Source organism: Solea senegalensis, linkage group LG2 (assembly GCF_019176455.1).
Source record: "Solea senegalensis isolate Sse05_10M linkage group LG2, IFAPA_SoseM_1, whole genome shotgun sequence".
In the NCBI taxonomy this organism is placed as follows: domain Eukaryota; kingdom Metazoa; phylum Chordata; class Actinopteri; order Pleuronectiformes; family Soleidae; genus Solea; species Solea senegalensis.
In genome coordinates this window covers 36,268,895-36,282,207 of record NC_058022.1, presented here as the reverse complement: position 1 = coordinate 36,282,207, position 13,313 = coordinate 36,268,895, and the positions used below count along the sequence as shown (strand labels likewise).

General features: G+C 46.2%; 2 protein-coding genes across 2 annotated transcripts in view; one reads left to right on the top strand and one right to left on the bottom strand.

Moving 5' to 3' along the window:
• Nucleotides 1-311: 311 nt before the first annotated feature.
• Nucleotides 312-3,662, top strand: LOC122783488. The gene is made up of 8 exons (XM_044048329.1): nt 312-351; nt 1,104-1,268; nt 1,340-1,408; nt 1,493-2,043; nt 2,088-2,663; nt 2,740-2,877; nt 3,122-3,233; nt 3,547-3,662. The coding sequence occupies exons 1-8, from the start codon at nt 312-314 to the stop codon at nt 3,618-3,620; spliced, it is 1,725 nt and encodes a 574-aa protein (XP_043904264.1). The 3' UTR covers nt 3,621-3,662.
• A 44-nt stretch (nt 3,663-3,706) lies between these two features.
• The window catches only part of nbeal1 (neurobeachin-like 1), a 36,368-nt gene continuing 26,761 nt past the window's right edge, over nt 3,707-13,313 (bottom strand). The window contains exons 33-53 of the mRNA XM_044019586.1: nt 13,093-13,222; nt 12,855-13,003; nt 12,569-12,702; nt 12,387-12,488; nt 12,211-12,306; nt 12,012-12,136; nt 11,797-11,937; nt 11,283-11,413; nt 11,050-11,159; nt 10,837-10,954; nt 10,370-10,467; nt 10,173-10,289; nt 9,840-9,929; nt 9,644-9,753; nt 9,390-9,562; nt 9,178-9,272; nt 8,498-8,614; nt 7,588-7,749; nt 7,349-7,497; nt 6,727-6,862; nt 3,707-6,014 (exon numbers count right to left, since the gene is read on the bottom strand). Of these exons, the coding sequence (XP_043875521.1) occupies nt 5,895-6,014; nt 6,727-6,862; nt 7,349-7,497; nt 7,588-7,749; nt 8,498-8,614; nt 9,178-9,272; nt 9,390-9,562; nt 9,644-9,753; nt 9,840-9,929; nt 10,173-10,289; nt 10,370-10,467; nt 10,837-10,954; nt 11,050-11,159; nt 11,283-11,413; nt 11,797-11,937; nt 12,012-12,136; nt 12,211-12,306; nt 12,387-12,488; nt 12,569-12,702; nt 12,855-13,003; nt 13,093-13,222 (2,603 nt within the window). The 3' untranslated portion in view covers nt 3,707-5,894. The remainder of the gene's footprint in view (nt 6,015-6,726; nt 6,863-7,348; nt 7,498-7,587; nt 7,750-8,497; nt 8,615-9,177; nt 9,273-9,389; nt 9,563-9,643; nt 9,754-9,839; nt 9,930-10,172; nt 10,290-10,369; nt 10,468-10,836; nt 10,955-11,049; nt 11,160-11,282; nt 11,414-11,796; nt 11,938-12,011; nt 12,137-12,210; nt 12,307-12,386; nt 12,489-12,568; nt 12,703-12,854; nt 13,004-13,092; nt 13,223-13,313) is intronic.

Sequence of the window (13,313 nt, the reverse complement as noted above, 5' to 3'; positions counted from 1 at the left end):
CTATGCACTATTCTATTTTATTTCATATTTATATTCATCGATTGACTTTTTCTTATTAAATGACTTCAGTCTGTCAAATATTTATTTAACTTTTATCAGGAAACAGCCCAGGTCAAAGTTGGTCATTGTGTTTTATCAGAAGGGGGTGGAGCTTCAGGCCAGTTTATTAACAGCAGCCGTTAGTCTGCGAGCCGCGTTCACTGTCGCTCACTGTTGACAGTCACACCTCAGGTAAATAAGCAGTGCACACAGGCTGAAAGTGTTGTTTTCCTTCTTGTTGATCCTTCTATTGATTGTTTGTTGTTGACAGGATGTTGACGTCAGTGTTGCTGCTGGCCCTGACTCTGTCAGGTGAGAACAACTTCATTTATAACCTTAAACAAACTGTAATCTCATTCTTCTCAAGTGTATTTTTATCTTTTTAATCGGTGAAACTACGTAGTGCACCACCTACTGATTAACATGTGGAACAGTGGGGGCGTAGAAAGCTTTATATATGTCGTTTAATGTAGAAGAAAGACACTGGTTACCACCATATGTGTGTATGGGGCTGTTTTCTGTCACCCGTTCATTTCTGGCGATTAAATAAGTGATTTAATGAGTTCAGATGTAGAAGTTTAAGTAAAAAAATGTAATTCAATTTCTTTCACCATATTTATCTGACCTTGTTTTTTGTTGCCACGGCAACAAAGCTGTCATAATATCATCAACCAAGCCCTAATTCAACCTTTGACCATTAGTGATTAAAGACATTTACGACAACGACAGTTAATCATTCGTCATTGAAACCTCAGCATTTATTAGAGAAAATTATCAGCCACCAAATAAATTCATACATAAATTAACACAAATAAATACATCAAAATAGCAACAATAAAAAGATTCCGATTTTGACATCCTTCGGATAAGAAATGAAAGAGATATTGGTGGGAATGCGACAGACATGTCGAAAAAAGGAGAAACGAGTGGGGACAGACTCCGCCCCATCGCTGTCCTTTGACCTGTTTGCAGGTTACCATAGCGACCGTGGTCATAACGACATCACACCCGAATGTTCTGATAAAAACCAAACCACCTGCGTTTATTTACATCACGTGTCCCAGGAATCCGAGCTCTCCCGATCGCAGCTCGTCCAGGTTCCCAGACGACGTCCTCCCTCCAGCTGGACTCGGACTCTGATTCTGGACTCGTCCCTGGTGACGATGGCACTCCCAGCAGGTTTCCTGGTCAGGTGCAGCGTGACATCAGTGACATGAGCAGGAGAGTGGGTACGTACGAACACCGACAACCTGAAGCTCAGCACCAGGACGGAGACGCTCATTCTTCTTGTCTCCTCCAGCTTTCATCCGAGCGTCTCTGGGGAATGGATTTGGTGAAATGGAGAGAAGACACTGGCTGAACCAAGACCGTGAGGAAACCAGACCTTTAAACTATCCTAGTTTATACAAACGTGAAAGAGAGTCCATCAATAAAGTGTTTCTCTGTCCTTCAGTTCCTGATGATGTTCCAGCTCAGAAGATCCAAACTGGTGGATGGGTACGAGTAGAGCTAACTTCTGATCCTCATCTACCACAGGGTTTCAGACAGGGAACCGAACCTGTTCATCAGATCCCAGAGGGTTTCAGACAGGGAACCGAACCTGTTCATCAGATCCCAGAGGGTTTCAGACAGGGAACCGAACCGGTTTACAAGATCTCAGATGGTTTTAGACAGGGAACTGAACCCATGATGTCCATCCCAGAGGGTTTCAGACAGGGAACCGAACCCATTCATAAGATCCCAGAGGGTTTCCGACAGGGAACTGAACCCATGATGTCCATCCCAGAAGGTTTTAGACAGGGAAGCGAACTGGTTTACAAGATCCCAGATGGATTTAGACAGGGAACTGAACCTGTTCATCAGATCCCAGAGGGTTTTAGACAGGGAACTGAACCCGTTCATCAGATCTCAGAGGGTTTTAGACAGGGAACTGAACCCGTTCATCAGATCCCAGATGGATTTAGACAGGGAACTGAACCCATGTCCATCCCAGATGTGGATGAGGTGGAAGAACCCAGTGCTTTTCATCTCCCAGATGGTTTTAGCAGGGAACCGAACCCGTTCATAAGATCCCAGAGGGTTTTAGACAGGGAGCCAAAGTCAAGAGGTCAATCGCAGATGGCTTTAGACAGGGGAGTGAACCTGTTTATAAGATCCCTGATGGATTCAGACAGGGAACTGAACCCATGTTGTCAATCCCACATGGTTTTAGACAGGGAACCGAGCCTGTTCATAAGATCCCAGATGGTTTTCGACAGGGAACAGAATCTATGTCTGTCCCAGATGTGGATGAGGTGGAAGAACCCAGTGCTTTTCATCTCCCAGAAGGTTTCAGACAGGGAACTGAACCCATGAAGTCAATTCCAGAAGGTTTCAGACAGGGAACTGAACCCGTGAAGTCAATTCCAGAAGGTTTCAGACAGGGAACTGAACCCATCATGTCCACCCCAGATGGTTTTAGGCAGGGAACTGAGTCTGTTCACAAGATCCCAGAAGGTTTCAGACAGGGAACCGAACCCTCTGCCTCAATGATCCAAACACACATCACATCCTGTCGGGGTGAAGTCATCAATAAAAACTGCTTTGAGTTCAACCCGACGCCGCTGACCTTCCAGGACGCACAGGTCAGAGCCTCCACCAGCACATTTCCTGTCCTGAGTGTGCGTCTGTTCACACGTTTGTGTTTCTGTGATGTTCCAGGTCGACTGCAGAGCTCGTTCTCTGAACGCCGAGCTCGCTTCTGTGACCGGCCGCGATCTGCACGACCGCCTGGTTTCCCTGGTGACCAAGGGAGGCCAGAGGAGGCCGGTGCTGACCTGGCTGGGAGGAACGGTCAAGGTCAGAACCTCTCACTGACATCATTCCTGTGGCTCTGACAGGAGACAAGGACAAAGTCATCACATTTGTTATCAACACAAACTCGTGCTGTTATTCTTACTTGGCTGAAAACATTGACCTTTGACCTTTTGTTTTAAAACCTTCCATCTGGACACGAAGTGAAACCAGGAGGAAAAAGATCACACATAAGCCTTTACAAACATTATTCATGTGTATGTGTGTGTGTGTGTGTGACACACCTCAGGACCAGAAGGCATCATGGGAAGATGGATCTGAGTGGAATTACAGCGTCTGGATGCCGGGACATCCAAACATCCACGCCGACAAACGTGTGTGCGTGGAGATGTTCCGCAAAGGTACGACACACACACACACACACACACGTCTTTATGACAGTAAAACTGCTTATTTTTGACATTTGACAACAGAAGATTAAACGTAAACTTCTTTATTTGAACAAGCATTGTTGTTGTTTTTTAAATCTCAGATGAATGGATGTTTATATTGGCTTTTTTTCTCCTGGTGGAATAAAGGTCACAAAGTTTCTGAACTGGACGTTGATCTGAGAAAATATTTATGTTATTTGGTTTTAAATTTGAAAAATAAAGACATTATAATGATATTAAACATCATTTCATAAACAGTAATGATGATGTTGTTGTTGTGCAGATGAGAGCGGGTGGACAACAGTGGACTGTGAGCAGAAGAGCGCCTCCATCTGCTCGTACCCCGTCACTGCATGAAGTTTCCACAGCTGAATAAACGTCATGATAAAGTCGATCTCACCTGCTTTGTTTGTCTGCTTCTTTGTTACGACAGACGCAGGCGATGAGTTCAGAACAGACTTTAATGATCATTTCCATGTGTGTATACAAAGCTTTTGTACAGATTAATGAGCCCAGTTAAAACTATTTAGTACCTGGAAAGTGCAAAAGGACATTTTTTTCAAATACGATGAAATAAAAATCATGCTGTACATAATATTTATATATATCTATATACTGTATTCATAAATAATCACAGATATATACACATCCATTATGGTGAGAGAGGACACAGAGAATGACGGCGGTGATTTTCTCATTCTTTAAAAGTGTAGATTAAAGTGGTGGAATGACTGAGCTTCAGTAATGAGAGGAAAAACACGACTTCACACCGGGATAAAGGCACTCAAACAGTGGTCTTTTGTCTGAATGTGGACCAGAGACAAGAGGAGATGTCTTCAAGAGGGACACGGACGGGTGTCTGCTCTGCGTCTCACTGCCACGTTTAAATAAAACTAAACATAAAAATCACAAAAAATACAAAAGAAACAAAGAAAAAAACAGTTTGTGTCCATTGATAAAACCCTGTGAGACGTTCAGGGACAGGAAACTAACTCCTTTAGGGTCAAGGGAACTTCGCAGGACGGAATTAAATCAACGCAAACAGATCTGCTAAGTCGCGTTTCTTGCATGATTTTGTGATTATTCACGCAAATTAAATGCGTAAAAAAACATTAACGCTAGCACTAACTTATCTGGAGCTAACACTAAAGCTAACTCATCTGGAGCTAACACTAGAGCTAACTCATCTGGAGCTAACACTAGAGCTAACTCACCTGGCACTAACACTAGAGCTAACTCATCTGGCGCTAACACTAGAGCTAACTCACCTGGAGCTAACCCTAAAGCTAACTCACCTCTAGCTAATGCTACAGCCAACTCTTAGCCAACAACAGAGCGACCTTTAACCACATGACGTAACCATGTAAAACTATTTCCTGATGCTATTTTGGCCCCGCCCTCTCCTGATACGATACAGGGTCAACTGGAAAATCTCAGCGCCGACAAACTTTTACAAACGTCACATCTTTGCATTATTTGCATCACGAGTTAGTGATTTTCTGTCAGAAATGTATGAAATTTGCAGATAACGTTTACGGCTACGGCAAAAAACAAATATCTCTTGTTAATTCCGATCTTTTCAGTCCGCGATTTTCAGCATCCAAACGTTGTCCGATATTTTAATCAGCTACAGCTCTCGAACTTGACTTAAAGAACCACTGACATAAAGATTTTTTTTTTGTGAAAACGCGACACGAAGACACAAAGATCTGACAAACTCTGACGACATCAGCCACTGTGAGAATGAGACGTGACAATGACGGCGGAGGATTGAGTGGGCGGGGTTAGAGCACATTTATAATCCTGGTTAATCTAAAAACGGGGGGGGGGAGTATTGCTTTTAACACGGACGACTTTTCTTCTTCAGACATCGGAAACTGTCAAAAACGATTCAAAAACGAAAATGTGGATTCAAGTAAAAAAAACGACGACATTCGCAGGAAATAAAAGTGTCTTAAATCTTCGCACGGAAGCTTGTAGTGTGAAAATGAAGATGGCCCCCTGGTGGCTGGTGGCAGTACAGGTCAGTAGCCCCGCCTCCTCCATAAGATTAAAAAAAACAAAAAACGTGATCGATGTTTATGGAAAAAAACATGATTGACAGCGTACAGTGATGTGGGGGGTGGGACCTTGACACCGGAGCTCCACAGACTCCACGTGACATCATCACAACGTCTTTATTTACAGTCCGACCGAAAACGCGACGTTTGTCGTTTGTCAAAATATTTGTCAAAAAAAACAAAAAAACAACGACAAATAAACAAATGAATTAAAACAAAAGCATGTGTGAGTGGGGAAGGCGGAGAGTTTGGTCATGTGACTGATGATGGCGCTGTGTAAGGCTGCTGAGACGACAAGGCCATGTGACACACACGCGCATGCATGTGTGTGTGTGTGCACGTGTGCTGCTGAGGATTTGAACCACAGCGCCAGCACCATACGCTCAATCCAGCGCAGGACAACACACACACACACACACACACACACACACACACACACACACACACACACACACACTGTGTTGAACAATGACAGATTAAGAAAAAAACAGAATCAGGTGTGTGTGTGTGTGGAGGCTGACTGGGTTGACGGTGTGCAAGGGGAGGGGTCAGGGAGGAGGAGGAGGAGGAGTCAGGGCTGTGATTGGTGATGATGGTCGTGCTGCGTGTTGTAGACGGTCTCTCCTGAAGAAATCTGAGTCAATCTCCTACTGGAGCCCCACAACTTCCTGCTGATCTGACCTGAACGCATCTGAGAGGAGGAGGAGGAGGAGGAAGATGAAGTGACAGAGGAGGTGGGGAGAAGGAGGAGGGAAATGATTGATTGATGAGATTGATGAGAAGATGACGAGGTCGTTGTTACAGTGTAACAGTGTGTCTCTTGTTTCATGTCGTCACATTAATGTGTTCGTCAGCTGTCATGTAAACAATATGAGAGGGACTAACAAAACAGCACTGTGTGTGTGTGTATGTGGTGGGTGAGCCCCTGAGAATGACTGATGGCTAAGCTCCGCCCCTCTGTAACTCATTCAAACATACAGGAGTCACGACGATAACTGCGTTTGCTCTGATTTTGCAGTTTTTTTTCAGCTGCTATTTCCATGACGATTGTTGACCGTGAGTGCAACCTGCCATTTCACCACTAGATGTCCCTGATTCTTCCTCACGGGATGTTTGAGGCGTTTAAAACAGGACAAATGACACATTCCAACCAAAGAAAATGCCAGAAACTGTGTTTCTGATTGGCCCTCTGTGTTTGAGGGGCGGGGCTTAGCCACAGGTGGGTGGAGTGAGTGTGAGAGCTAGTGTTTGTGGGAGCTGGAGGCGGGGCTGAACACCAGCTGGTCACGCTGGTGCAGCAGCCGCGTGGGCGAGCGCGCTCTCAGCGGCGCCAGCAGCGGGGAGGCCATGAGCGGAGATCCCTCCAGACTCTGAGCGATGTAGTTCCTCAGTGAGTTCTTTACCTCGGCCGGCTTCCCCACACCCACGATGATCAGCTTCCCGTCCTGCAGGCCCACCAGCACGTGGCTCTGCTCCTTGGTGACGGAGACGCAGCGCACTGGCACGCGCATGGCGATGGGCTCGGAGCTCAGGCACAGACTGTGGAGGAGGAGCACAGACAGTCAGGTGTTTAACCAGGAGACGACAATGGACAATCTTAATCTTCTGACTGTGCACATTTCACAGATTTCACACACTGTACCTGTACCTGTTTGTAACAAAACAATCTCCTCATAACACCTACGTCCGTTTACGTCTACGACATCTTCAGAACACTGAAGCTGCTGGTCTACTGCTACCTCGTGTGGTCACTTTGTGTCACAACAATAAATCAAAGCAATGGTTTTCAAATGCCAAATTGACAAAATAAGACATTAGAAGTTAGTGATGGAGGCAGCAGTGGATCAACAACTCCTGTGTGTGTGTGTGATGTTAAAATCACTGATTTTCTCTGTGGGCTTTGGTGTGGGAGAGTGAGTGGCTGACAAACTTCACCGTCTGTCTCACAGTGAGATATCAAATCAGTTTTGATGTTAGAATAATTTAAATGAACATGAAAGTTGGGGCTATGTGTGTGTGTGTTACCTGTACAGGTCACGGATGGTGAGGAGTCCCTGCTCACTGCCGGTGACCACATGTTCCCCAGATACACACATGTCAGTCACCTGCTCCTTCAGAGTCTCACTGCACAGGTGCTTTCCATTCACAGAGTACAGGTGCAGAGCATTTTTATCCTGAGGGGACGACAACGACAACAAAACACTTTTACTCTCCTGTTACTCGCTCATTTAAATCTTAATCTGCTTCTCGTCCCGCACGCGCACCTTGAGCGTGGCCTTGCCCTCGAGGCAGGTGTGGACGAGCAGGTGACCCTCCCACGACACGGCCAGGTGGAGGATGGACAGCGGCAGAGAGCTGTCACAGGGCGGCCGCAAGCAGCGCATATACTGACCGCGACGCACCGTGTGGATGATCACCGTCCCGTCCTGCAGGGTTAATTCATCCACATTCACAGTTTATCATCTGTGTTGTTGTTACCTTTCACTTCACATGCTTTATTTCTTTTTGATGTTAAATGCAGGACAGTAACGTGTGTTAGAAACAATAATGTTGACTATAAATATGGTCAAATAGGCTTAAAATTAGTGTATTTCAGACATTTATTCATTATAATAAATATGATGATTATCAATGCAACAGGTGGATAACCTCTTGTCAATGCCAACCTAATTTAATTAAAAATATATATTTTTAATTTCTGCCAATTTAAGTCTACAACATCTTGTCTTGTAAAACATGTCTGCTGCTTTCACTTACTGAAAATCAGTTTCCTGTTGGAAAAGTCTGTCTCACAGTGAGATAAAGACGTGACAGTGTTCTTAAAGATATTCTTTAAGATATTCTTAATCTGACGTGCATTTCATAAGGTGAATCTTTTATTTAGCAGCTAAAATCCTTTTTGTCGAGTCATCTCTGACAGTGAGCCTCAGAGTGATCGTGAATTATGACTTTAAACATTGTCGTGACTCTTAACAGTTTGTTATCCAACAGTTAAGTGTTTAAGCTTCTTTATGATAATCCACAGCTGCGATCATAACAACACGGTTCAAACACGACACAACTCACGGCGCACTCTAAAACCCTGTTTTACAGCTCAGTGACTCAGCATATGACAAAACATGGAACACATGACTCAGCATAAAGCCGGCTGTGTGTGTGTGTGTGTGTTCTCACCCGTGATCCAGACACGGCCATGTCCAGCTCCGTGCTGATGCTGACGCTGACCACCCCGTCCGTGTGTCCGTACAACACCTGCACAGGTTTGGGAGACAAACCCACAGGAGCTCCGCCCTGAAAACAGCAAATACATCGTTACAACTGGGCTTTTATTCTGAAAATATCATCAGGAACACTGTGTGTTTTAGCTTCACAAACAAAAAAACACATTTTAATCACACACCTGAAAAAACACACGTCACATGACCACTCAGGTGTTAACAGGAAGCAGTTGGTTACTTAGTAACAAAAAACTCTGAATACCTTTATTTTTTTAAAGTGCAAGGTTTTGTTTTAGTGTGAACAAACAGAACCTGAGTGTCAGTTTTCAAAGTAAAAGTCTCAGTTTCTGTTAATCCACGTTACATCAAAACCCTGCATCTTTCAAAATAAAAGTCGCAGTTACTGTTCACACGAAAACAAAACATCACAGTTTTCAAAGTAAAAGACTCAGCACCTGCTCATTCACGCTTAAACACTAACTCGAGTTTTCTATTTGTCCAAACTCAAACAAAACCTTGCAGATTTTGCAGAAATAAAAAACTAAAAGGTTTCTGTTGGTCCACGCTATGACGGAACAAAGCGACTTTTCTTCACAGTAAATCGTCGTGCGTGAAAGTGTGTGAAAGCGTGGTCACCTGCTGCAGAACCTGCCACACCATACAGGTGGTGTCTCTGGAGCCGGAGATCAGGTGGATGCCGCAGTGGTCAGTGGACAAACACGTCACGATGTCTGCAGCACAGAGGAGGAGGAGGAGGAGGAGGAGGAGGAGTAACACTGATGACTAAACGACGCACATACAGAGACACGCCACAACAGCAGCAGCGGCAGCGGCAGCAGTTTGCTCACCCATGTGTCGGATGTGCTGCCCCACAGTCTTGCCCTTGACGAGCGAGGTGACGCGCAGACTGTTGTCCCAGTGTCCGCCGCTGAAGAGCAGCTTCCCGTCGTGGGAGACCACAAACAGACCGGTCGTCACGTCCACGCCGGCGGCGAAGGGTCCCGACAGGAAGCGCTGGGTCCTAACGTGATGAGAGAGAGTGTGTGTGGTTACACTGTTCAGAAGCTGTTCAGTCTGGACACGTGTGTGTGTGTGTTCTCACTTTGTGTGCGACACTGTGGGGTCTTTGATGAAAGTGAAGTAGTTGGAGATGTTCTTGTTGTAAGGCAGCCACCCATGAGTCCCCACCAAGCAGTTCTGACTCACCGTCACCTGGAGGCGCCAATCATTCATTCATTCATTCATTAAATCTCATCTTTCACCACATTGAACATCATAACAGTGACGAGCCTTATCACCAGAGTGTCGGGGCTTCCTTGGGTGATGAAGGAATGTGACTGATTCTTTGGCACCACAGCTTTAACCAGCGGCACGCTGTCACTGATGCCCTGTGACGGAGGATTTAAAGGGATAGTTCAGGTTTAACGTCAGGATCAAGAGACAAAGACGAAGAACAACTGGAATCATCTTCACATGTTCACGTCTTTATCTCACCGTTACACTCTGAAGTTTGTGTGGGAGAGTGAGTGCTTTACAAACTTCAGTTTCCTGTTGGAAAAGTCTGTGTAACAGTGAGATAAAGACGTGAACGTGTTTATTTATCACTCCCACGAGCAGTAGAGAGATCAAACCTCGACAAAGAAGGACTTGAGGTCGTTGAGGTGTTCAAACATGTTGAGAGGAGACGAGTCCAGCTGAGACTTCCTCTTGTCCACGTCCTCCTGGGACAGACGCACTGGATGTGGCTCCTGAAGACACAGAAAGGTCCACGTGAGCTGCAGAACGTCATCCAGAGTGAAACAGTAGGGTGGATAAAGTGTGTCTGCACCTTGAGTAACTGGCACGGTGTTTGTCCAAAGTTGTTGATCATTCCTTCCACCGCTTTCCTCTCCTTCTCATCAGTGATGGAGTCCAGGTCCACTGCACCTGCAGGACCACACCACCATCTTACTGTTTTCACTGATAAGTCTTATGTCAAAAGGTGTAAACAGGAAGTAGTAACAAAAAGCTGTCAGTGGCTCTTATTTTATTGTGTATTTTATTTAATAAGAATAACTTTTAAAATGAAAGATAATGTAAAAAAGTGTATTTCATTTAATAAGACTAATACTAAACCAAAAGATACCATAAAAGAGTGTATTTTATTTTATAAGAATAACTAACAAAATGAAAGAGGGGTCTTTTATTTTTCTAAGAACAACTTATAATAAATTATTCAATAAAAATAGCAACATTAGTTCATTAAAGATGCCTGAACTTGACCTTTGACCCTTGTCCTGTGTGTGGACGTCTTACCCTCATATGTGCAGTAGTAGAAGACATTGAGCGCCTCCACGGCCGCGGGGCCTCTCTGCTTGAAACCAAAGATCAGATCGATCCACTCGTGAAGGTGAGTGGACACGTAATCTGACTCCTGTTGGTGACACACACACACACACAGGGATTATAATCCGGCATGAAAATCCACACAATGGCAACGCTTCTTCACTTAATCTCAGCCGGACTCACCAGGGCTTTACGGTGCTTGTAGATGAAGTCCTCGGGGGATTTGGCCCATTTAGGCAACACAACGTCGTCCACGCGCTCTTTAGAGATCTGCAGGCGACCAAGGTCAAAACCTGCACAACACAGGACACAGGACACAGGACACAGGACAGAGGACAGAGGAGGATACAGGAGGACAGAAGCAAAAGTAAGACAACAAACTTGATTTGAGAAGGTTCTGAGTTTGAACAGCTCACCGTTCTGGTTCTCAAGGAACTCGGGGAAGTAGAAGAACTCTGGGATGAGCTCCTTAACGTCGTTGGGGTTGTCCATGAGCGTCTGCCACGTCGCTGGGATGGAGTGGAACTGACGGTCGGCGCAGTCGAACCTGAGGCAAGGCACGACACACTGAGTCATACACATGTCAGCATGTCCTCACTTGACACAGCTCACACAGACCAAGTACAAGTGTAGGTTTATTAAGAAGGAGAACTCAACCTTCAGTGATTCTAACTGCCTCGTTTCCGAGAAAAAAGACTTTTTTGAAGCTTTCCATAAGTGATGCAGTACCTGTTGTTTTTTATAATTATAAGTAGAATTTGTAATTCCCCAACTGATCTACAGTTGGATATCATCAACATTGGCGATCATGACTCCTCCACATTTCAGCATCGGCTCAGCTGAACCTCATCAGAGCAGGTACATGGTTGCAGATTCTAAAATCTCCTCCCGCTGTAGCATCAGTTGCCATGGTTACAGTGTTCCTCTCACCGTCCACTCTGCAGCTGGATGTGCATGGAGGTGAACGGCTCCACTCTGATGAGGTAGTGCATGACTCCGGCGGCGTTGGAGTAGTGAGTGCCGTAGTGGAAGCGGTCGATGGTGCCGGTCGGGTCCTCGAAGCTCTCGTACCTGAAGAACACGTCCACACTCTTAAGATTACAAATCTAAACCACGGACACGTCTCTTCTCGGTGTCACACGTACTTCTCTCGAACCGCCTTGGCGTTGCGTTCGTTCAGCACGGCCACCGGCTTGGACAGATCTCTGAAGACGCGTGGGTCGCTCAGGTCCAGCTCCTCCGACGTGTAGTCCGACAAAATCCAGGGAAACTGCAGAGGGACAAAAAGGTCAGTGAGGACGTTTGACAGAGAGACAGCTGCGGCGTTCTCAGAGAGGAACGTACCACCGGGTACTGAGCCAGGTCGTTGTACGTCCGGCCCGCGATCGTGTTCAGCTGCATCAGGTAGTCAAAGTTAGAGATCTCCCGGTTCACCCATTTCTGAGAGGAAGGAGAAGAATGTGTCAGCTCCGTTCTCCACAATAAAAGTGACACCCTGACACAGGAAGTAGTTTGCTGACCTGTGTGAGTCCCGAGGCTTTGAGCAGCTCCTGCGGCGAGCGCGTTCCGTACAGATTGAGCGATCGCAGCATCAACATGCGGCCGTAGACCTTGTTCCTCGCCTGTTTCACGTCACAGAACTCGTCAGAAACAGGTTTATTTCTTTCATTTCCTCACCTTTGTGGACAGGTGGCGCTCTCACCTCTTTCTTGAAGTTGAGGAAGTAGTTGGTCTGGTCGATGAGGAAGATCTCCAGAGCGGAGCGGCGCAGGTTAAAGCGCCGCAGGTGCACCTCCCGGATTTGAGACAGTGGCCACTTGAAGTCGTGGCCCACACCTTGGAATGAGACGGTGACGAGATTAGACTTAAATAATACGGCAGTTAATCCAGATTCTCAGCAACATGACACAGAGAACGACAGCAGATTTTGGAATTCTATTCTATTTTCTGTAAATCTTTATCAGGTGGACGTGTGGAGGAAATCTCACCTTCCTCTTTCTCCTGGCTGCTGTCGTAGAAGTAGATGTGCTGCGTGGTGAGCTCCAGGCGTCCGGGCACCACGTCCACCACCGTCACCAGCTCACAGTCTTCAGACAGCACCAGCTTCTCCTTCTGCCCCGCCTCCTCTGCTTCAGCCCTGCAGCACACGGACAAAACGAGAGCGTGACCCTGACGGTTCCCGGCGGTTCTCCTGTGTGAGCGTGTGCCGACGTTTGGGTGACTGACTGCGTGTTGGCGGCGGCGGCGGGGTCGTCCTCGGGCAGGTCCAGGATGTCGTCGTCCAGGTCGCTGACTTTGACCTGCTTCACCGCCTCCAGCAGCAGAGACTCGGCGTTCACGCGCTGCTGATGAACACCTGAGACCACGAGGAGGAGACACGCAGTCTATCACAACAGGTTTGCCTCAGATCGGAACTTAATTTGAAGTGGATCTTTGTGTTGACAGCG

What these genes read in the sequence shown, in the direction of transcription:
- LOC122783488 (XM_044048329.1), top strand. Translation starts at nt 312, where the DNA reads ATGTTGACGTCAGTGTTGCTGCTGGCCCTGACTCTGTCAG. An exon ending in TGACATGAGCAGGAGAGTGG is followed by an intron (nt 1,269 to 1,339) that starts GTACGTACGAAC and finishes TGTCTCCTCCAG; the next exon opens with CTTTCATCCGAGCGTCTCTG. An exon ending in TGACCTTCCAGGACGCACAG is followed by an intron (nt 2,664 to 2,739) that starts GTCAGAGCCTCC and finishes GTGATGTTCCAG; the next exon opens with GTCGACTGCAGAGCTCGTTC.